The sequence below is a fragment of the Sander lucioperca genome, chromosome 8, assembly GCF_008315115.2.
Source record: "Sander lucioperca isolate FBNREF2018 chromosome 8, SLUC_FBN_1.2, whole genome shotgun sequence".
In the NCBI taxonomy this organism is placed as follows: domain Eukaryota; kingdom Metazoa; phylum Chordata; class Actinopteri; order Perciformes; family Percidae; genus Sander; species Sander lucioperca.
The window spans coordinates 28,835,212-28,858,004 of record NC_050180.1 but is presented as its reverse complement, the minus strand read 5'-3'; the positions used below and the strand labels follow the sequence as shown (position 1 = coordinate 28,858,004).

General features: G+C 40.1%; 2 protein-coding genes across 8 annotated transcripts in view; one reads left to right on the top strand and one right to left on the bottom strand.

Moving 5' to 3' along the window:
- LOC116043862 (clathrin heavy chain 1) overlaps positions 1 to 8,217 on the top strand; it is a 35,352-nt gene extending 27,135 nt beyond the window's left edge. For 2 of the 7 annotated variants that reach the window (XM_031290857.2, XM_031290856.2), the window contains 6 exons: positions 88 to 198; positions 340 to 510; positions 697 to 918; positions 2,198 to 2,218; positions 6,380 to 6,455; positions 6,580 to 8,217. In XM_031290857.2, the coding sequence (XP_031146717.1) occupies positions 88 to 198; positions 340 to 510; positions 697 to 918; positions 2,198 to 2,218; positions 6,380 to 6,455; positions 6,580 to 6,710 (732 nt within the window). In that variant the 3' untranslated portion in view covers positions 6,711 to 8,217. Of the gene's footprint in view, positions 1 to 87; positions 199 to 339; positions 511 to 696; positions 919 to 2,172; positions 2,219 to 3,975; positions 4,329 to 6,379; positions 6,456 to 6,579 lie in introns of those variants that run through there. The other 5 variants (XM_031290859.2, XM_031290858.2, XM_036004540.1 and 2 more) reach the window with 4 other exon arrangements.
- Positions 8,218 to 8,333: 116 nt separating this feature from the next.
- Positions 8,334 to 12,611, bottom strand: cfap45 (cilia and flagella associated protein 45). The gene is made up of 12 exons (XM_031290862.2): positions 12,362 to 12,611; positions 12,058 to 12,168; positions 11,375 to 11,493; positions 10,908 to 11,052; positions 10,635 to 10,805; positions 10,327 to 10,505; positions 10,011 to 10,140; positions 9,716 to 9,862; positions 9,468 to 9,581; positions 9,121 to 9,314; positions 8,638 to 8,862; positions 8,334 to 8,541 (listed from the first exon to the last, which is right to left on the bottom strand). The coding sequence occupies exons 1-12, from the start codon at positions 12,362 to 12,364 to the stop codon at positions 8,475 to 8,477; spliced, it is 1,605 nt and encodes a 534-aa protein (XP_031146722.1). The 5' UTR covers positions 12,365 to 12,611; the 3' UTR covers positions 8,334 to 8,474.
- Positions 12,612 to 22,793: the final 10,182 nt, after the last annotated feature.

Below are 22,793 nucleotides of genomic sequence, written 5' to 3'. Positions count from 1 at the left end.
ATTATATGTGATACAAAAAGAATTTTTAAATACGAGATTACATGAAAATGGACATTGATAATTTATTTTTCCTGATTCTTTGTTTAGGTGAAACAGCTGCCTCTGGTTAAACCTTACCTAAGGTCTGTCCAGAATCATAACAACAAGTCAGTAAATGAGGCCCTCAACAACCTCTTCATCATTGAGGAAGACTATGCGGTATGATATTTTGATATTGTGCATTGTGTATCATAAGGACTAGTATGATAATCTATGTTTTAGATGTTTTATGTTGGTTGAAGGGAGAAAAAAAATTGGATTTTCAGTTGTATGTTATTATCTCCTCTCTCACTTATCTAGGCATTGCGTGCTTCCATCGATGCCTATGACAACTTTGACAACATCACACTGGCCCAGGGCCTGGAGAAGCATGAGTTGATTGAGTTTAGGAGGATCGCAGCCTACCTTTTCAAGGGCAACAACCGCTGGAAACAGAGTGTGGAGCTCTGCAAGAAGGACAAGCTCTACAAGGTGGATGGCTAATAAAACAAATAACAATAACTTTCCATATATACTGCAGTTCTTCCAAGTAGTATAAATCCCAGCATTACATTTCAACCTCGAAACCAACTGACTGTGCTGAAATGTAAAATGGCAGATGTGGTCACTTGCCCCAAGTCAATTTATTGAACTGTAATTGTGTTTTCCGCTCTGCAGGATGCCATGCAGTACGCATCAGAGTCCAAAGACATCGAGCTGGCAGAGGAGCTCCTGGCTTGGTTCCTGAATGAGGACAAGAAGGAATGTTTTGCAGCCTGCCTATTCACCTGCTACGACCTGCTGCGGCCCGACGTGGTGCTGGAGACCGCCTGGCGACACAACATCATGGACTTCTCCATGCCATACTTCATCCAGGTCATGAGGGAGTATCTCTCTAAGGTGGGTCGGCCAGAGGTAACCAGTGTGTGTGGTGTATCAGGACAAGTTAGATGGCTTTGTGAGAAGGTTTCTTAAGAGAGAAAAATATATTTTGCATCAATCTATAGATACCTTTTGCAATTCTAAGGTAACTACAGTGAACGAAGGTAATAACAAGGTAGATGGGCAGGATATTGACTATGGGTTTTTTCTCCTGCTGTCAGGTGTTGCTAATACTTGTGAACTAGTATTTGCAAACCTGTGCCTATCTGTGAGACCCACATGTCTTGAGGAAATGTCAGACCTGTTCAGATGGGTGTACCACGGAAAGAAACAAAATATTCAATTGAATCTTTAAATACTTTTTCCCTGATCGGTTTCAACCCAACTGACACCTAAAAAATCACCAGCAGCTTCTAAAAATAAAATGTTTGCAAATACTATTCAACTATAGGCAGTGTCGCACAGTTTTCCCCAGACAGTATCGAAGATAAACCTCCCCCAGTACTGCCTATTCCTTACTCCATTCATGCTCATCTTTCTATGCTTCTATCAGTTATGTGTCATCACTGTTGTTCTCCTTTTCATTTTGGTTTCCATCCATTTAAGCTACTTTTCCATACAAATGTGTTCCAGAGGCGATTCATAACTGCTGTGTTGCTCGTCCTGCCATTTGTCTCTGTTACATGGCATACAAAACAACCCACCTATTGCTTTCATAACAGACAGCGGACCCGAGTGAAGCATTTGTAAAAAAAAAAAATACTCTTGCATTTATTTGCCTAACTTGAAATGCCAATTTGGTGGATTTTACTGAATCAAAATACTTCAGTTTGTCATATAAGCTGTTGACTACACAAACATATTTTAGTGAGTTTTCTTGTGGTTGACTTCTTTTTGGTGCTTGTTGTGGAAAACCCCACCAGTTGGTTACTTGAAATGGATAAAAACAAGGAAACATTTGTATAGTGACAATAAATCATTTTCCTAAGTATTTGCATTATATATTAAACACTCTACATAGTACATTTTGTGTTCAAACTTACTGTAGGCCCACATGTATTTTATTATTTACAATGTTGTAAGCAACGAGGGGAAATTCACAGTATCGGAGAGATCTCAAGTCTGCATTTGTATCAAAAGTGGTGTTATTACCCGCATCTGTCTCTCAGGATTTTTGTGTTTTCTTTAAGTGACCAGCCCTGTGTTTGCTCTTCTCTCTCTCTCTCAATTTCTATTTTGGGAGACTTCCATTTGTTTTTTTTCCTCTTTAAGTTGCCTCTCTGAATTTCCTTTCCAGGTTGATGCGATAAAGGAAAAGGTGAAAGTCGAATCCATTTTCTAATCATTCTTTTTGACCCCTCTCCCGTACCCTGTAGCCTGTAGTTTGGAGGAGTGAAATTAGCAGAAACCGCATGACCCCTCTCCCCCCATGTCACTCCGCTGCTTCTGATTGTAAACTCCACATCTCCACTAGACCACCTACCAACCCACGAGACTCCAGAGCGGGGCTCTTCACACCCATCCCTCAGGGTCCCTTTGCTAGGTTTGCCATCGTCAGTGATGGCTCTGGATTAACCATTAAACCATTATTTAATTAGACCGGTTTAAGATGTGACAATTCTATTCCTTACTTGACATTACATCTAATTATTAATAATACTGATAATATTCACCTACTGAGAAATGTAACAGAGATCACTGTAAACATTTGTTTTTGTTAAAGTGGTGACATTTTGCTGTCAGGTCGCCAGACTTGGTCAGGCATGTCAATACAGTAACCATTAGCTTTGATCCTAACTAAAGCAGGATCTATATTTATATACTTCTAATTTGCAGGATTACAGTTACAGACACAATATACTTGTACTTTGCTAACAGCAGTTAAACACTGAAGTTTTGCTGATGAGGCCATTGCTAATTGTTCTTGTTCCAAGCAACCTGCAACAGTTTTTTTGTCAGCAGGAAAGACACTGTAAACACAACCCAGACATTTTAAGTTGGTATGGCGAACTAGAGCTTGTTTGCTCAAAACAGCTGCCAACGACACTATGAGAGCAGTGAGCGTAAACAAAAACGATAAGTTACGGGCCAGAAAACCGAAACAATGAGCTGAAAGATGCTATAAAGCCCCACAGCGCCGAGGGGGAACAGCCAGCTCCAGTGATGATTGTCTGTGCCCCATCACAGCCTTTCTCCTCAAACACACTGAGCCATCTACTTAAGCCTGCATGCCCATCAGCTCTCCTTAGGCATGGGTGAAGAGCGCCACTCTGGATAGCAAACTCACCTGCTGTGGTCAGGTCCTTTTCTCACCAAACTTGTAGATTAATGCTAATTTTGATCTGTCTTGTAACACCACTCAGCTGCCATCTGCTGCTCTCCATCATACTGACTTGGTTCAGGACCCTTTCAGGAATAGTATGTTTTTGTAGACATTGTAAAGGGATTTTTAAGACATATCACTTTAATAATTCTTGGTTACATCTTTATGTTGAGAGAGGTGAGTGCATATTTATAACTGTATTTGGACAGTGGTGTAGTAGCATAGAGCACAGCTAAGTGTAAGACCTAATTTCAGTAATAAAAGAGCCAGTGAGTGCCATTATTTTCATTTTAAGTGACCATTCTTACAGAGCCTTTCTATTATTTTTCTCCATGTTTGTTTGTACTGAATTCATCTCAATGCCATAAAAGAACACAGACGATAAAAACCATTAACATTAGGACAAGTATTTGAGAGGGGTATTTTTCTACAGTATAGGTCTCTTGAGTATTCTTTGCTACTGTAAAGTGTGGTCTCTTTAAGCAACAAACAGCTTGAGTTTATGAGAGCAAATAATCTGTTTGGGTGTGTTCTTTGGGGGTAAAAAATGTGTACATGTAGAGCGACAAGCATGCACTACCCCCCTCCATTGGTAGCATCAGCAGCACTCAGGCCAGGCTAATAGACATCGTTGTTGGCTGTGCCTGCTTCTGGAAACCTTGAACTGGCTGTACAGATCCATCCCCTCCACCCTCTTTCACACTCCCTCCACTTTCTGCTTCTCTGTCTTTCTCTCTCATGCACTCTTCAAGAAGAAAATAACTCAACTGCCGCTTCAGCATGTCTGTCAACCCTTCTCTTCTGAAACGAAACAAGAGCCTGTCTTTTCTCAAAACAGCCTGCTTAACTAGATTGACTGACTGTAGTCGTAATAAACCAGATAGTATGTAGAGAACTGAACCCAAAACCACTGTAAGAGGAAAGCTATCCTGTTGCATTGTCCTTAACTGATTTATTTAGTATTTAAGCTGCACACTGTCATAACTGAGGGTAATATCTGAAGCTTTTTGCTGGCTGCTTAACTCTTTGAATTGTTTTTAGCTCTTTTTTCCCCCCCATCATTGTCTGCATCTGAGCTGCTTAGCAAATACTAAAGCACCAAAGACAAACCAGGCAGTTTTAGCAAGTTGATTCTCAACGCTGCTACATGCTTCTTGTAGCTGTTTGTATGCAGGCAATGACTTAATTGGGCCATGTGTATGGCCCGGGAGCATGCCTCTTAACATTTTTAAACTTGCTAACACACCGAGAGTACTCCATAAATTGTTGGTGATTATTTCTTTCCAAATAGTGGCAATTGGTAATCATAGAATAGGCAAATGGGACAACAAATGTTTATTCTTACCTGCAAGTGTTTCTGATAGTTTCCACTGCAAAGCAATGAGTCAACTAATTATTATATAATATAAATATATTATTATATATATTATATAAATACATAAAACGAATGCTATTTTGTTAATTAATTGATCATGTTATTTTTCTTATGTGATAATAAATTGAATATATTTAGGTTTTGGACTGTTGGTCGGACAAAACAAGTCTTTTGATGACATCACCTCGGACTATAGGAAATTGTGATGGGCTTTTTTCACTATTTTATGACATTCTTTAGACCATAGGAATTATCCATTCATTAATAACATAATTGTTAGCTGCAGCCCTATATTTAACATTAATCATTAACATATACTGTAGATACTTGGTAAATGTGTGTAATTCAGTGCATTTTCAAATAAATACACTTGATATCAGTTTGTGTTTATTCCTATAACCCAAACATGGACTATAAAAGGTTATAAAAGAGTTCAAAGCATTTCTTTGAGTGCTTTACCAGATCCATGAATTTCCAAGGATGAGAGTGAAGTGTTCATTAATGTTTGTGGATGGCACACACAAGTCTACAGACAACGTAGCATACACACAGGCACATGAAGCATGTTTCAGCCTCAAGTTTTCCTTAATAACTATTTTATTAGTACCAAGGCATCTTCAGAGCTAAGTCTTTCAGAATCAGGTCTTAACCTATATTAGGCTCATAGCTTTAAAATGTATTACAGGTATTACTGACAGAAATGCCAAATCCTGATGGCTACCAAAGGCTAATCAAGGTATGTCCTCTGTCCACCAACTTTAAGGATGCGTTCAAACCACAGGGTTGTGCGGCAGTGGGAGTGTCACTTAAATGGCCCATTTGTGTGATGTCATATTGTGTTATTTGTCCCATCCAATGTAGCACAAGTAGACTTTATATTTCACACATATTGTTGTCCGTCAGATCGTTCATAGATCTCGACATTTCCAAATGCACTTGAAGGCAGCTTTATTTCAATGAGAAAAAGAAAACAGACGGTAGAGACAGTGATGTTTACTGTATGGGACTCTCACACCGCCTCAAAACGGACTGCCAAGTCTGGCCGCCGGTTACATGATTGTCCCCTTCAGGATGACGGGCTGCTTTCCTCCAAAAGTTGAATCTGTCTCAACTTTTCACTGCAGGCCGCTGCGTTTTTTCCAGCTCCCTCCTGCGGCCGCCGCAGCCTAAACGCGCTAGCCCCATTCAAAATGATTGGGAAGAGTTGCATTTTCGCCGGAACACCTTACGACCGCCAGACTGTATGTGAATGCAGCCTAACACAAAAAATGTGCAGAGAGAGATGGACACGAGCTAACAGGTGAAAAACAGAAATGTTGGTCTTAGTAAGTCTATTTGTACTGGTGAGGGGTCGGTTCTCTACATACTCCAACATGTTAGAGTAGATGATTTGGGTGGCTGAATGGTGGGACCATTATTGCCCAGTAGATGTTTGTCTTTGTCTTCCCCCCCTAATACTTTCCACAAAGAAGTGGATTTCTATCTGATAGTGCTGTAGCCAAGCCTGATAGTTGCCACTAGCTCTCTAGTTGTAGTTACTCATTTTGCTCTTATAGAGGGCCCCCCAACCCATTAGCAAGGCCTGCCTCCTGCAGCCTGTTTTTATTTAAATCTGGACTATATTCGTCTTCGCCAGTCAGGAATGGTCCCATCCGTCAGCCAGTGAAATAACCCAGAGGTCAGTTTTTACAAACTCGGCCACACAGCCCTTGCTCTTCAAGAGCCCCGTCGGGCCACAGTGCAACTGAAGTCTGACACCGCCACTGTTGTATTTTCCACAGGTGGACAAACTCGAAGCCTCCGAGTCCCTGAGGAAACAGGAGGAGCAAGCTACTGAGTCTCAACCCATTGTTTACGGTAAAAAAAAAAAAAAAAAAGACCACTCGCAGATAATAATTGTGTTGCTGTTAAGGTAACAGGAAATATTTTTTGAACAATATGACTACGGCCATGCTCTTCACTACTAATGTTTCTGTTGCAGGCACACCCCAGCTCATGCTCACAGCAGGGCCCAACGTGGCCGTGCCTCCTCAGCAGCCCTATGGCTACGGTTACACAGCAGCACCAGGTTACGGCCAACCCCCACAGCCCAGCTTCGGTTATAGCATGTGAACAACCAACAACCCCCCCCCCCACCACCACCACAACTTGACCCAACACCTTCCCTCCATCTGTCCTTCTCTCTTTGTGTTCCTCACCAGCTTCCCATGGTCTTCTACTCACAACAGGGGCCACAAGCAAGCAACAGCCCACTCTCGTTTTGAGTACTACTTTTTTATTATGTTGTCCCGTTACAAGAGAAAACATTTAACTGCATTGAAGGACTTTTTATTTGTATTGTTTGGAAAGAAATTGGACCACATGTTTGTTTTTTTCACATTCCATATTTATGACTACTTATTTAGAATATTTGTTTTTGTGTTTGTTATTGTCATGTTTTTTTTTATTGGTTTATGGTTTTTGCAGAAGTGGACTTGCTAAAGCTCAGCAACGAACCTTTGAAGTAGGTGGAGGAGCATTGGATTTTGCACTCGTGAAGAAATTAACGTAGAGAAGCTCTTACTTTTGATGTACTGAACATGTGAACAGCTTACATTGTCTCGTTTGTCTGTATAATGCATTTCATCGTTGTATATTCTGAGGAAAAAAGGTTACATATAATATTTGAACATATATTGCCATTTAAATGGCTATAGCTAGCAACACTAAGTAATGATAGTATATTCTGCACAGGCGTGTAGCTTTATGGAGTTTTAAATGCATACAGACGTATGTCACTGCGTGGATGAGGGTGTGTGCGTGTGCGTGTGCGTGCGAGTGCGAGTGTGACCTGATGGTCTTAATAAGAATTTTAACCCCCTCTCAGCCTGTACTGGGCTATCCAATCCACCCTCTTAGATGTTAGCTCTCCTTCATTGGCTCCATGTATTTAGGTGACCTCTTGTGCCGTGTACAGTGCTTGTGTGAGACTGTATCTGTGTATGTGCAAGAACGGGACCACTGCTACCAAACCCCAGGGCCCTTACCCCTTAACAGTACCGTGTGTGTGTGTGTGTGTATTTACTCGGAACCCTCCTTGTGCTGAGGCCCGAGTATGCCAGGTGTTGTAGTGTTTCCCTCGGTCACCATTACTTTTTTTTGCGTGTACGGATGTGAACATGAAGAATTGAAAACTTGTAGATGGATACCCCACCCATCTGTCCTCCACCCACTCTCCTGTCCTGTTTCCTCCTTTTAATGCTTAGCAGCAAGAACAAACAAGGAGGCAGAAGAAGACAGGCTGGTGGAAACTTTGGTGTTCTAATGACAGTTTGGTTAGATCCATGAACACTCCTGTAGGTTGTGTGTTTAGATGGTTATGATGAAGAAATTAGGTCTCAGTACATCCAATTCTTTGTCAAGAATTGTCTGAAATAAGAGCCTGTATTTACCTTGATGTACTTAACTTCCCTACATGCTTTAAGCTGTGTGTGTAAAGTGTCATCCTAACCCTAACATAAGTTGAATTCCTTTCTGTTGTCATGCATATTAATAATAAAGGGGATCTGTCAATGATAAGTGGACGAATATGACTCAACTGAAAGGGAAATACTAGCCTAAATAAAAACTAAAAATTGTACCCAGTCTCCTGTGGAGTCAGTCTGTGTGAGAGGAAGTAGTAATGCCTCAAAAAGAAGCCATCCTAAAACACCAACTACTAAAATGTGTACAGTACATACCAATGGTCAAAAGCAATTAAAGTGCAGTAGAAACCTTTATTGGTACATTCTTATATATGTTCAAATTACATTAGTACTTGAAACGTGTTCTTTCTGCTTAAATGAGACCACAGAAAATGTGATGCCTTCGCACCATTTGAATCCAGTTGTGAGTGAATTAGAGTGCACAGGCCCGGGCCTTCCTTTCCACTTCACTGCAGTACTGTTCAGAGAGCCCTGTAGCCCTGCACGTTAACAAACACGTCAGATTTATTTAGTTAAAGACAGTCTTGTCAAAAATATCAGCCACAAGAGAGGCCCATTAACCCGCCTGTACTTACTTGAGCTCCTTCAGCTTCTTCTCTTTGATTTCATCGAGGCGCACACGCCTCTGCCGGGCATCCTCGATCAACCGATCGGCCTCCTTGAAGATCTCTCTGCGCTTAGCTACGGCTGAGAGTTCACGCTCCTTCACCTGATTTCGGATTACCTCTGCGTGACGGTGTGCTTTCTGACGCTGCCTCTCCTCCTCCTCCTTCTGTTTGATGATTGCTTCCTGTTGCACCCTGCGTGGAGAAAGGTAAAAGTGGCAGTGAAAACTAATTTTAATAAAATGGTATAGCTGAATGTATAAAATGAGTATGAATAAATGGAAACAAATATTAAAGCCTTAATACTAGGTGCATTTGTACTTGAACTTGCATTTGTAGTTGAACCATCCTACACTAGGTTGTAAGTGGTATTCTACTTTTACTCAGAATCTTAAGGTAACGTGATTTGATGTGGGAAAAAAAAGTAAAAAATATTAGAATCAACTTTCTTACTTCAGCAGTCTCTCAAACTCTGCCTTCTCCCGGCCTGCCTCAATCGACAGGAAGTGCTCTTTGCCGTGAACCTGCTCCAAGCGAGCCGCCCTCAGCATCGCTTCCTCCTTCGCTTTCTTTTCACCAAGCTCTTTCTGTTTTCTCCTCCATTCTCTGTCTGCGATTTCTTGGTTCCTCCGGGCACGGAGCTCATCCTTCCAAATGCACAGACACACAAAATTCCCATGAATTTCTACGGAAGGTACTGTAGTGCCTTTAAAATGTGATATTAACAGTTATTAAAGTTATATTAAATTCAGCAGGTACCACCTTCGTGGTGGTGGTCAGCTGGTAGTTTTATTCCTGACCTGCTCTGCCTTGTAGTCTTTTTCTTTTTCTTGACGGGCCCTCAGCCTGGCAATCTCCAACTCCTTCTCTTTCTTGATTCGTCTCTGCTCTGCTTCATATTCTGCCTCTCGCTCCTGCGGAGGTCATGAAGAAAAATAATATTTTAACGACAGAATAAATCAAAGATATGTTGAGAGTCAGTTATGTAACTGAACTTTATGGGTATAAACTGTCTCTTGTTGCTGTTTGTCTAATTGTATTTTCTGACCATTTTCTTTCGTATGTATTCCAAATCTCTCATGTCAGCCAGTTTCTCCTCCTCTCTCCGCTGCTCCTTGGCCCGCAAAGTCTCGCTATTGATACACTTGATCTCTTCCAGCAGACGCTGCTGCTCATCCCTCTTCTTCTCTAGGGCCTGGAAGAAGACAACCAATCAGAGAAGAAACAAACTCCAATGCAAGTGTACTGTACATGTGGTTGCCTATCCCCCTGTATGTGACTCTGTAAATGTTCATGTCTAGTGCTTGTGTTCAGTGTTTTCTCTGCATGGTCTGTGTCTGCACCTTCAGGTCTTCCAAGTTCATTTTCTCTTGGTTCTCTCGTATCTGCTGTCTCTCCAGCTCTTTCATCACTTCTTGCACTTGCTTCTCCTCCAAATGTTGCCGGATCTGGTCGTAGATTTTCTGCATTCCCCTTAAATATAACACGGGCACATCACACACGTGATAACTACACTAAAGCCCTTTGCCTTTACTGGTTAGAAAATGGATCTCTTTAGAAGGATGTGTTTTTTTAATCTCTACAGTGTAGTATAAGAATTTATTATTTTTACAACTTTATTTATGTGCAAATGAATCGATAAATGATTTTGTGTGTTACCTGATCCTCTGCTGTTTGCGCAGCTCATCAATCTGCTCCACAGTCTCCAAGGCCTTGCGGCGCTCCACTTCCATCATGGCATCCAGACGCTTCTCCTCCTCTGTCAACTCTGCCTGGATCTGTTTCTTCTCCTGGATCTGGGTGTCACGAGTGGCTTGACACTGAGCACCCATAATCAACTGAGGGGATAACACACACACACACACACACAAATACAAAAAATCAGCAGTACTGCCCATCTTTGACGGGTTCACTTTCAGGCACATTTTTAAACTTTCATGGTCAACATGTCTACAGCTGCTTCCTACGTTGTTGAGCTTTTTGATCTCATCCTCTTGCTCCATCCTTAAGGCGTTGGCCCGCTCCACTAAGCGCTGAGCACGGTCCCGGGCCTCGCGCTCCAGCTCTGTCAGTGCCTGGTTCTCCTTACGGGACAAGTCTGCCTCATAGATTTGACGCTTTCTTTCCTCTGCAGCTTTCTGGATGAGAGGTACATTTGAAAAAGAGTTAAGGGAGTATTGTCTTATTGTAAATCTCCAAGTTAATGGATCATTTTGGTTGAAGTTTTTCACGCTTCCTACAATTTCCTCTTCTTTCTTTCTGTGATAAGCCTCCCTCAGGGCCTCCCTCTCCTCCTTGGTGACAACCCGGGACGTTGAGGCGATCCGCTCAAACTCAGCTGATGGTAGAATAATGGACTCTCCTGAAGGATCCTTAAATGGGATCCTGGCATAATGACAAGTGGTGGTTTGTTATATGTGCTTTGAGTGTTTCAGTACTGCATAATCACTGAAATGTAAGCACCTTTACAATATTGTGACATTTATTTATTTTAATCTGTACATATGATATACAATAGCTCTGAATTATAGGGTTTGATTATAAAGTTAGTATTCATTACTTGCTTAGCATAGCACCCACTTTTAAATTATTTGGAAATTCAATTTAGCTACTTAAATTTCCATCTATTAAAATGTGAATTATGCTTTTCATAACCACAGTCAAACTGACAGGCCATTTTTGGAGGTTATCAATGAGTGTAGCCTACCTGAGATTGCGAATGAGGTCCTTGGTAACGATTTGAACAAGAGTCTCTCCTTGGTTCTTTTGGGACGGATTCTTGGCCTTGGAGGCTGAGTTTCCACGTTTGTCTAACTGTGATGATATCTGGACAGAGTTTGTTAGCAACATCTCAAATATAGATAGATAGATAGATAGATAGAACATTGAGTATTATTGTTTCAGTTTGCTGAGGACAGTAACAGCACAGGGCACGAAATTCTTGCTGTAGCGTGCTTTTTGACGGATCAAAAGTCTGTATTTGCAGCCGGATGGGGGTAGAGTGAAGTATGAGTTCAGGGGGAGGATGGGGTCCCCTGCTATGTTGAGTGCCTTGCGTGTGATGGCAATGTCAATAAAGGGGTGGGAGGTTGCTAGTTGGGAGACCAATGATTTTAGAGGCGCTGTGTGTGATTTTGAGGGGTTTGTTCCTGTTGGTGACAGGGAGCATGGTGAAGTAACGTTAGCATGTAGAACAGCAGAGGAAGATGAGTTCTATGATGCTCCTGTACCACCCGTGCAATACATAGCTAAAAGTTACACCATAGCCATAAACTGATGCTATGAGGCCAGGAAAATTAGCTAGTGCTGTCATTAGAAATGTGAAATACGTAGCTAGCTAGCAGTTTCATTGTCTAGGGTCGGTTACAACATGTAACGCGCCTCACTCACCGGTTTTGGGCTCCCAAACAGGGTTTCATCCACCTGAGAGGTTGGGGCTCGCATGCGGTACCGGCGGGTGTCCGAGCTGCTCCTTGAACTCGTGGAGCTGGATGCCAGTCTCTACAGGGAGTAACATTAACGTTACCATATTATGTGTGAATACATAGCTCCGTTCCCATTTAATTACAAAGGTCTCTTAAATTGAGAGTCCTTTGAAAACTAGGATTTAGCAACTAACGTTATAGCATACAAGTTATGAAGAGTGGCATTGCTACTTATTTTAACCCTAATAACGTTAACGTTAGCTTCTTACCATGGTCCTCGGTTATTGGTGTCCAGGGCAAATGAGAATGAATTAACGTTTTAGCTATCTAAACGCTAACGTTTCTAGTTGATTGTTAACAAGCTCCAAAGACTAATAATACGAGCTAAATGTTTTGTTATATCTAAATGTCGCTAGCTTACTAATAAACTTGACAGCTTCGCGACATCCGTTCAAAATGTGGAAATGTTTGTTGTCTGTTGCCACGGGAACAGATGTTAGGGCTAAAAGGAGGCGGGGTATGGTAACGTTTTTTTACGTTACACGCACGTAGTAACGACACAAAAAAAACGCAGGACAAAACGTTTTGACATTCTAAAAGGCTTTTTAGAACAAAAAAGCCACTTTAAAAAAATCTAACACCCAGCAGTGTGTATTTTCTTAGCCTCCCTGTCGGTACACGATCCGTTCTGCCTGCACGATCCGTTCTGCACATGCGCAAGATAATACTGTTTTACCGAGGATACGACCTGCACGATCTGTTCCACGCTAGCCTATGGCTAGCCTCCACCGGGAAGCTAACGTTAGTTTAGCTAACAGCTAATTCGGCTAACCGCTAGCAGACAGCTAGATTCTGTCTAAAATAACGTTAACTCAAACATAATGGGAAAAGCAGGCTACAGCTAAATTAAGACTTCACAGTAATAACAATAAAGACAAGTATTGAGTGATTGTATTTTAAATGAGCACAAGTAAAGAACTGACGTAACAGCTGTTATATATGTCAACGTTTATTTTCAAGTTTTATTTTGAGGGTCTTTTAAAGTTATTACATGCTGTCTCAGCTAGCAGTTAGCCGAATTAGCTGTTAGCTAAACTAACGTTAGCTTGGCTGTCGACCGGAAGCGTGGAACAGATCGTGCAGTGTCGTAAATCCTCGTACAACCGCGCATGCACGAACATTTTGCGCATGTGCAGAACGGATCGTGCAGGCAGAACGGATCGTGTACCGACACTCCCCTTTCAAATGCAACATTCAAATTACTAGACAAAAAATTATATCCTGAGAAAAGAGGATTTTGAGGGGTATAGCTCCATAGAGTCCCATTCATTCTGCACTGGCCTGTGAGCGCCCCCTATATGGAACTCTAGTGGTGTCACTGCCCGATGTGAGTCAAGTGCAGATGTGAGTCGCGCATGCTCAGATTTAAACTGTTTACGGCATAACGTGTCATACTGAAATTTGTGAAATCTATAAAATAATAAACGTTTCTCTTTACATACAATAACAGAAGATGGTAATCATTTCAAAAACGTTGTAGCTATCTATGACGGTTTGGTTGCTAACGTTAGCTCAAAACGCTATTAAGTGACAGCCTTTATTGTGTTTGATTGCTAACTTGTAGCCAGCAGCAGCAGTCATTTCAAAAATGTTTTAGCTATCTATGATTGTTTGATTGCTAACATTAGCTCATAGACTGTGCGTTAGCTCAAAAAGCCGTTAGCATCTTGTAGGCTACTTGTCGCAAAGTGACGCATGCGCGACTCACATCTGCACTCGACTCACATCGGGCAGTGACAGTGGAACTGCAACCAGTTCAGAAGCCGGAAGTAACGAGAGAGTGGAACTTCTTCCCATATTAGAAATTCTTTGCTCTAACCATAGACTGTAATATTAACATTGACATATATATAATGGACCAACAGATCCGTTGCTCTGGACGGAGACCAGTAAACATAGAAGGCCATTAGAAGCACTTTTCCGGTGAGCGCCAAGCGTTACTGCGCAGCCTCCAACTGAGAGAGACGACGTAAATGTGATGTGAGCAACGTCTTCTGGTAGCTGTACCAAGAGAAATCTCAATCATTCCCAATCTTGCAGAGACGAAGAGCGTAGGTATATGTAAGGAGATAACATGGACACAGGCTAATTATTGCTAACTAAAATTCCAGTTAACATTAGTAATTAAACTTAAACAGCTAATGTAAGTTGAAACTGCCTGCGAGCATCTCCTGTACTATACAGTAAATCCTCTACCATGCGACAGTGAGTTGCGTGGTTATGACACAATCGTTAGCCTATTTTTACAAAAACGTCTGCTACGGAGCCATAACGTGAGATACAAGGTAATTGAGCCTTTTATACATTGTCGTGTTTCTTTAGAAATAAACAATGGACAAATAAAGTCTTTAAACACTTCAGATGTAAAGTTATTCGCTGTCAAAGTGACGTCAAAATGAATGGCAGTCAATGGAATGCTAACGGGAGGTGATGGCTTATTAGCATCAAAATGGCACCATAGGAGGTTCGGGTTGTGAGCGGTTGTGAGGAGACCAAGGGGGTAAGCTTCTCCTTGGACCGCACATCCAACTGCTTCATCTACAGTAATGCTAGATCTGTATATGAGGTTCGACTCAATACACCCACGGTGTTGCACCTTGGAGAATGTGAGTTCATGACAGATGTCTTTGTCTCCTTGTAACCGTCTTGCCAATTTCTCACTGCGGTATTCAGGATTAGGAAAACCTCGATTTTCCAATGTCTTCATGTACAAGTTGCACATGGATCTTAGCTGGACAACCTCTTTGCATTCAATCACATTCCTAAGAATGTAATCCTTTACCACACAATACGACTTGTTATGTGCTGCTATCTTCTGGGCCTGCAGGCTGTCAATGTTGTCTGCTGCCTTTTCTGCCCTCTCCCTTCAACGCTCATGGGTTTGGTACTCTGTGTTGAAGTTGTTTCTGCATGATGGATGATACTTATCTTCCATTGCAAAAAGGTCCTTTCCCTGCACCTTGCGATAAAGAGCCTCTTTCTTTAATTCCTGTGCCCTAGGTTCAATAACTTTACAGGCTGATTCCTTGTGTTTCCAACTCTGAAACTTTGTAAGCTCTTCAGTTTTGCCCTTGAACTTGGATTTTGCATTGTCACAGAAAATGCGCTGATTGGGAAACAAGAAGGAATACCTTCTTGGAGCTCCTTCAGATTGAATTGACAGAGATTTGACATGGCGCAGAGAGTCCTTTTTCAATGATGATGATTCACCAAATGTAGAAGCCTTTAACACTTGTAAACGATCTGTTTTCCCTGTAAAGTTTTTATAGCAGTTTTGGTGATAGCCAATTGTATCCAAAGGCAAGTCCTCTGCCTCTTTCCAAAAGAGAGAGCAGTGGAAGATGGTGATCTGCAGGTACCAGTCGACGGCCACCAACTGCCAAATGCAAAGCCCCAACTTTCCAAAACTGGCAGTTGATGCTCAGTCAAATTTTTGGATTTTTTTCTGTAGTTTATTTATTTATTTATTTATTTTAAGTTAATTTGCTTTGTTTTGTCTACTTCAAAAGTAAAGCTATTTTTAATTTCTTCAGGTTCGGGATAGGTGCGGTAAAAGGTTAAAATAAACCCCATTTCAGGCTGCTATTAGTATAATAAAAACATTGTCAAATTAGCTTCTTTTGCTGTTTATGACTATAGATGGTCAAGATACGGTGGCCCTGAAGTGCAAATCACCACAGCAATTAGAGAAACGCAACAACAAATCATAAAACACAACGGCAAATAGGAAAACACAACAGAAAAAATGAAAACACAACAGCAAATATGAAAACAAAACGGCAAATAAGAAAACACGACAGCAAATAGGAAAACACGACGGCAAATAGGAAAACACGACGGCAAATAGGAAAACACGACAGCAAATATGAAAACACGACAGCAAATATGAAAACACTTCAACAAATCACAAAACACAACGGCATTAACTTCTACCGGAAAAGGTAGGGCCTATCTAGTAGAGGACGGACCCTCCTGATTGGACAGACGCACTGTCTGTCTTTTGACAGGAAGGAGAGGTGAAAAAATAAAAGTGCCTCACTGTCGTATCACAGCCGTTTCTCATTTCAAAACACTGGACGAAATGGATGTGGAACTATGAACTGTGCTGTTGGTGAATCGGCGTCAGTCTGCTTGCAGGAGGAGAATATTCTGTCAGGAACTTTGCTCGCAACGTGCAAAGGTAGGTAACGTTACCGACACCGATAGGTTTTAATGTAAGCAATAGTCATTTTGTCTTATTTATCCCATGTCAATAAATTAAAAACTCGTGGGAGTTCATGTTTGTACAGTAGTCATAACTTACCGGTAAGGAGAATTGCAGTAGCTAACCGTTTACATTAGCTTGTAGTTTACTGCATGTATGCAACATTAGCTCATTGTCCAGTAGCTTCTAGCTTTCAGACAAATGCAGTGCAAAATATGATCAGCAACTACAAGGTAAACGCTACCAGCTAATGAGCTACCACAGGCAGTATGATATGCATTAAACTGCAAGTGAGAAAGGGTAAATAGTACTGTAAACACACAAGCTACAAGGCTACAACCAACATATGAAAAGTCATAATACCTCCATTGATAAACACCCACTAACACAGTAAAGGTAGGTGTAAGTGTGTTAAATGGTCAACAGTTGTCAGTTAAGACCATGATGAAGAAACTACACCACTACACAGTTACATGAAGTACCTTCATGTTTCAGTATGCTTAAATATACTTGTGATACAATTCTAATCTTACCAGGACAGGTTGGATAACTACTGGACTAACCTAATCTTTCTCCTTCTGTCTGCAGTCCGGAAGCAACACCATCATCGGGAGCTGAGTCTGATCGCCGCTTCGTGTTGAATATACTTGTGTACAGTATATAGTAATGTTTGAATAAATGTTATAATAAAGATACACGTTTCATTAATGTCTTTTTAGAGCTTGTATACCTAACTAGTTATTAAAACAGGTAGCATCTGAATATAATTACTCAGAAGTTTCCTGTGTCCAGGTCATAATTTGATGGAAAAATAAACATTGAAAAACTGTTTATATTATATACACACCCAAAAACTTAAAAGACACAGACAAACTAGTTAATTTAATGCATTTATTTTTTGAATGGCAATCTCTAATATAGCAAATAATCTATTCAACATCTCTTTTTGGCCTCTGTCTCCCTGCTTGTCTTTTGCTTTCCCTCTCCTCCTCATCTCTCCCTTCTGGTGACGCTAGTGCAGCCACGACGCTGAAGTTGGCATCCGATTCGCAGCTTCTGATTTGGCAGTTAAGGGGAACTTAAAACTGTTTTTTTAACCTCTTACTGTATTGAATGAGTGTTAGTCATTAAGGTAAATTTATAATTATGTCTAAAACACACTTTTAGATTTGTGAAAGCTTTATTGTCTTTATGAGAACACAATAAGTTTTTTTTCACATATAAACCACATTAGACTAGGTCTAGATCCACCTAGACTTGTCAAATCTGGACTACATTATCCCAGAGAGGCTAAGGAGTCTTAAAAACACAGTTTGGGATTTGTGAAAGCTTTATTCTATTTGTGAAAATGCCATAAAGGGAGATTTTACTGTTTTTTGCATATGTAGACCACATTGGACCAAGTCCACATCCAAAACCACAATACCTAAACTTGTCAAAACTGGACAAGAATTAACTCACTCTCTCCATGTCATTTATTATATCCATGAGCAGGTCTTCCCCTGTACTTGTGTAAACACGGTAACGCAAACTTGGTAATCTACAGTGGGCAATACAGCACCGTAAAGAAAAGACCTTTACGACAGCAGGTGTGGTGAAAATACTACCACTTTTATCCAAAGTGGCCGCTAGAATTAACACAAACTGAAAGTTACATATAGCCACTTTAAGTCATAGAAAAAAATGTCTTCATGAATATAATGTGGAACTGCTGTGGATCAACACATTTAGGATGTATTTGATCCTGTCAGAAGACACCATGGTGCACACTTTATCAGAGAGTGTGTCACAGCTGTCGAGGAAGTTTGACAGGTATTTCACAATCCTGTCCAGCTGGGTTTCATCATCAAAGAAGATCGGGACCCAGCGTTCCCCAGAAGTGGGGTTGCTCCTCACCTGAGACAATGGCCTATGAAGTATGAATTAAAAAAAATCTTAATAAATACTCAGTCCTGCCTCTTTTTCTGAGGAAAGGTGAGAAAACAACACTTATGTTGAAGGAGAAGGATTTGAAGAGTAAATTAAACCACTGGCAAATCTATGACGATATTTGGATTGATTTCCAAAAGGTAAAAATAACTTTTTCTACTTTTCTTTTGAAGTGAGAAGGAAGACCTGCTCATGGATATAAGAAATGATATGGAGAGACGTGGACTTGTACGTTGAATGTCAATTAGCAAAGGCCATGCTGTGGCAATAAAATAAAACAGTTTATTTAGCCTCTCTGGGATAATTTAATCCTGATTTGACAAGTCTTAAGTATTGTGGTTTTGGATCTGGACCTGGTCCAATGTAGTCTATATGTGAAAAATACAGTAAAATCTCCCTTTATTGCATTTTCACAAATAGAATAAAGCTTTCACAAATCTCAAACTGTGTTTTTAAGACTCCTTAGACTCTCTGGGATAATTTAGTCCTGATTTGACAAGTTTAGAAAAACGGTGAAATCTCCCTTTATTGTGTTCTCATAAAGACAATAAAGCTTTCACAAATCTAAAAGTGTGTTTTAGACATAATTAATAATTTACCTTAATGACTAACACTCATTCAATACAGTAAGAGGTTCAAAAAACGGAGGATCAGTCACTTAGCAATGTAAATTATGTTTCCCTGCTGAATCGGACAGTTTTAAGTTCCCCTTAAATTTCCCCTTAACTGCCGAATCGGAAGCTGCGAATCGGATGCCAACTTCAGCGTTGTAGTGCAGCCTCCATTTGTTCCTTAGTCCCTGTTAAAAGACAGCAAACACAAGAAAAAGATCTTTACCATTATAAATGCTATAACGGAATGTTATACTTGTTACATGGGAAACTACTCATACATTTTAGCTTTCATTTAACGTTGCTAGTGAATTTAACAAGGTGCAGCTTTACCTCCAATCCTGCAGCTACAACTGATAAACAAACCAATTTCTAAATCTCTGCTAACATTACGCATATACAGTAACGGCTTACAAAAAGAGATGAAAATGCCACCGGACATTAAACTTTACGAACACAAATGGCATAAAAGACAGCAACACAGCTAGCTAGCTAACAGCCTAATGTTAAATGATAGGTTCAGTTAGCTTAACGTTAGCTCGGGGTGTATCTACCTAATTATAATAGCAATTTGTACCAGCATTAATGCGTAACACTTGACATTGATGTAACACATTAACGGTGATAACAAATGTACGGCAAACACTAAATATACTTACATTTAAACGTGTTTTTCTATTTGCAGTCGTGTTTTCCTATTTGCTGTCGTGTTTTCCTATTTGCTGTCGTGTTTTTCTATTTGCTGTCGTGTTTTCATATTTGCTGTCGTGTTTTCATATTCGCTGTCGTGTTTTCATATTTGCCATCGTGTTTTCATATTTGCCGTTTTGTTTTCCTATTTGCTGTCGTGTTTTCCTATTTCCTGTCGTGTTTTCATATTTGCTGTCGTGTTTTTCTATTTGCTGTCGTGTTTTCCTATTTGCTGTCGTGTTTTCCTATTTGCAGTCGTGTTTTCCTATTTGCTGTCGTGTTTTCCTATTTGCTGTCGTGTTTTCATATTTGCTGTCGTGTTTTCATATTTGCTGTCGTGTTTTTCTATTTGCTGTCGTGTTTTTCTATTTGCTGTCGTGTTTTCCTATTTGCTGTCGTGTTTTCCTATTTGCAGTCGTGTTTTCCTATTTGCTGTCGTGTTTTCCTATTTGCTGTCGTGTTTTCATATTTGCCGTCGTGTTTTCATATTTGCCGTCGTGTTTTCCTATTTGCTGTCGTGTTTTCATATTTGCTGTCGTGTTTTCATATTCGCCGTCGTGTTTTCATATTTGCCGTTTTGTTTTTCTATTTGCTGTCGTGTTTTCCTATTTGCTGTCATGTTTTTCTATTTGCAGTCATGTTTTCCTATTTGCTGTCATGTTTTCCTATTTGCAGTCGTGTTTTTCTATTTGCTGTCGTGTTTTCCTATTTGCTGTCGTGTTTTCCTATTTGCTGTCGTGTTTTCATATTTGCCGTCGTGTTTTCATATTTGCCGTCGTGTTTTCCTATTTGCCGTCGTGTTTTCATATTTGCTGTCATGTTTTCCTATTTGCTGTCGTGTTTTCATATTTGCTGTCGTGTTTTCATATTCGCTGTCGTGTTTTCATATTCGCTGTTGTGTTTTCATATTTGCCGTCGTGTTTTCATATTTGCCGTTTTGTTTTTCTATTTGTTGTCGTGTTTTCCTATTTGCTGTCATGTTTTTCTATTTGCAGTCATGTTTTCCTATTTGCTGTCATGTTTTCCTATTTGCAGTCGTGTTTTTCTATTTGCTGTCGTGTTTTCCTATTTGCTGTCGTGTTTTCCTATTTGCTGTCGTGTTTTCATATTTGCCGTCGTGTTTTCATATTTGCCGTCGTGTTTTCCTATTTGCCGTCGTGTTTTCATATTTGCTGTCGTGTTTTCCTATTTGCTGTCGTGTTTTCATATTTGCTGTCGTGTTTTCATATTCGCTGTCGTGTTTTCATATTCGCTGTTGTGTTTTCATATTTGCCGTCGTGTTTTCATATTTGCCGTTTTGTTTTTCTATTTGTTGTCGTGTTTTCCTATTTGCTGTCATGTTTTTCTATTTGCAGTCATGTTTTCCTATTTGCTGTCATGTTTTCCTATTTGCAGTCGTGTTTTTCTATTTGCTGTCGTGTTTTTCTATTTGCAGTCGTGTTTTCCTATTTGCTGTCGTGTTTTCATATTTGCTGTTGTGTTTTCATATTCGCTGTCGTGTTTTCATATTTGCCGTCGTGTTTTCATATTTGCCGTTTTGTTTTCCTATTTGCTGTCGTGTTTTCCTATTTCCTGTCGTGTTTTCATATTTGCTGTCGTGTTTTCCTATTTGCTGTCGTGTTTTCCTATTTCCTGTCGTGTTTTCATATTTGCTGTCGTGTTTTCATATTTGCCGTCGTGTTTTCATATTTGCCGTCGTGTTTTCCTATTTGCTGTCGTGTTTTCACATTTGCCGTCGTGTTTTCATATTTGCCGTTTTGTTTTCATATTTGCCGTTTTGTTTTCCTATTTGCTGTCGTGTTTTCCTATTTCCTGTCGTGTTTTCATATTTGCCGTTTTGTTTTCCTATTTGCTGTCGTGTTTTCCTATTTGCTGTCGTGTTTTCATATTTGCTGTCGTGTTTTCATATTTGCCGTCATGTTTTCATATTTGCCGTCGTGTTTTCCTATTTGCTGTCGTGTTTTCATATTTGCTGTCGTGTTTTCCTATTTGCTGTCGTGTTTTCATATTTGCTGTCGTGTTTTCCTATTTGCCGTCGTGTTTTCCTATTTGCCGTCGTGTTTTCATATTTGCCGTCGTGTTTTCCTATTTGCTGTCGTGTTTTCCTATTTGCTGTTGTATTTTCATATTTGCCGTTTTGTTTTCCTATTTGCTGTCGTGTTTCCTATTTGCTGTCGTGTTTTCATATTTGCCGTCGTGTTTTCCTATTTGCCGTCGTGTTTTCCTATTTGCTGTCGTGTTTTCATATTTGCCGTCGTGTTTTCCTATTTGCCGTCGTGTTTTCCTATTTGCTGTCGTGTTTTCATATTCGCTGTCGTGTTTTCATATTTGCTGTCGCGTTTTTCTTATTGCTGTTGTGATTTGCACTTCAGGGCCACCGTATTATGATGTTGTAAAATATAACAAATAGCAATTCCCCTGGGTCAGAATTGTATATAAAAATGTGTCCATTTGTCTCTTTAAGTTGTTTACATCAAAAGTTATGCCGCTTTATATCATATTTAGATTTTTCGGGTTTGGTGCAAAGGGTTAAAAATAAAGCATTTTGGACATTATTTCAGCTTGGTACCCAATTTAATCTTAACATTGACACTTGAATGATAAAGAAATAACAGGTTGTGAAAAAAAAAATCACCCTATGCGCTTGAGAAAACAAAAAAAATAGTTGATCCTCTACACATCTTTGGCCATTTTTTGCTATTTTTGTCCAGAAATAGGGTCAATATGTTGTCAAATGTAAAAAATAACCATTTCATTAAATTCCTGGGGTCAGAATTGTATGGGAAAATGTTCATTTGTCTCTGTATGTTGTTTACTTCAAATGTTATGCCACTTTCTATATAATTTTTTGATTTTTCGGGTTCGGTCGGGTGCAGCAAAGGGTTAAAAATGAAGCCTTTGGGACATTATTTCAGTTTGGTACCTGGCAGATTCTGAAAATAGACACATTAAGGATTTAAAAAAAATCAGGTGGCATAAAAAAAGCCGGGGGGTGCGCATGGACCCCTGTTTCCATCTAGACTATATCCTGTGTTTAGAAACGTGACAGCAATTAATTTCTTTATAACTAATTAACTAAATAAATTGGATTAATAAATGCAACCACTCACCTGGTTTCATCTTCTCCTAAATCAGAAAGGCCCGCCGTGTCGCCTTCACGCTAGCTACCAAGTGTCATCCAGATGTGGCTGACAAAAACATAGTCAT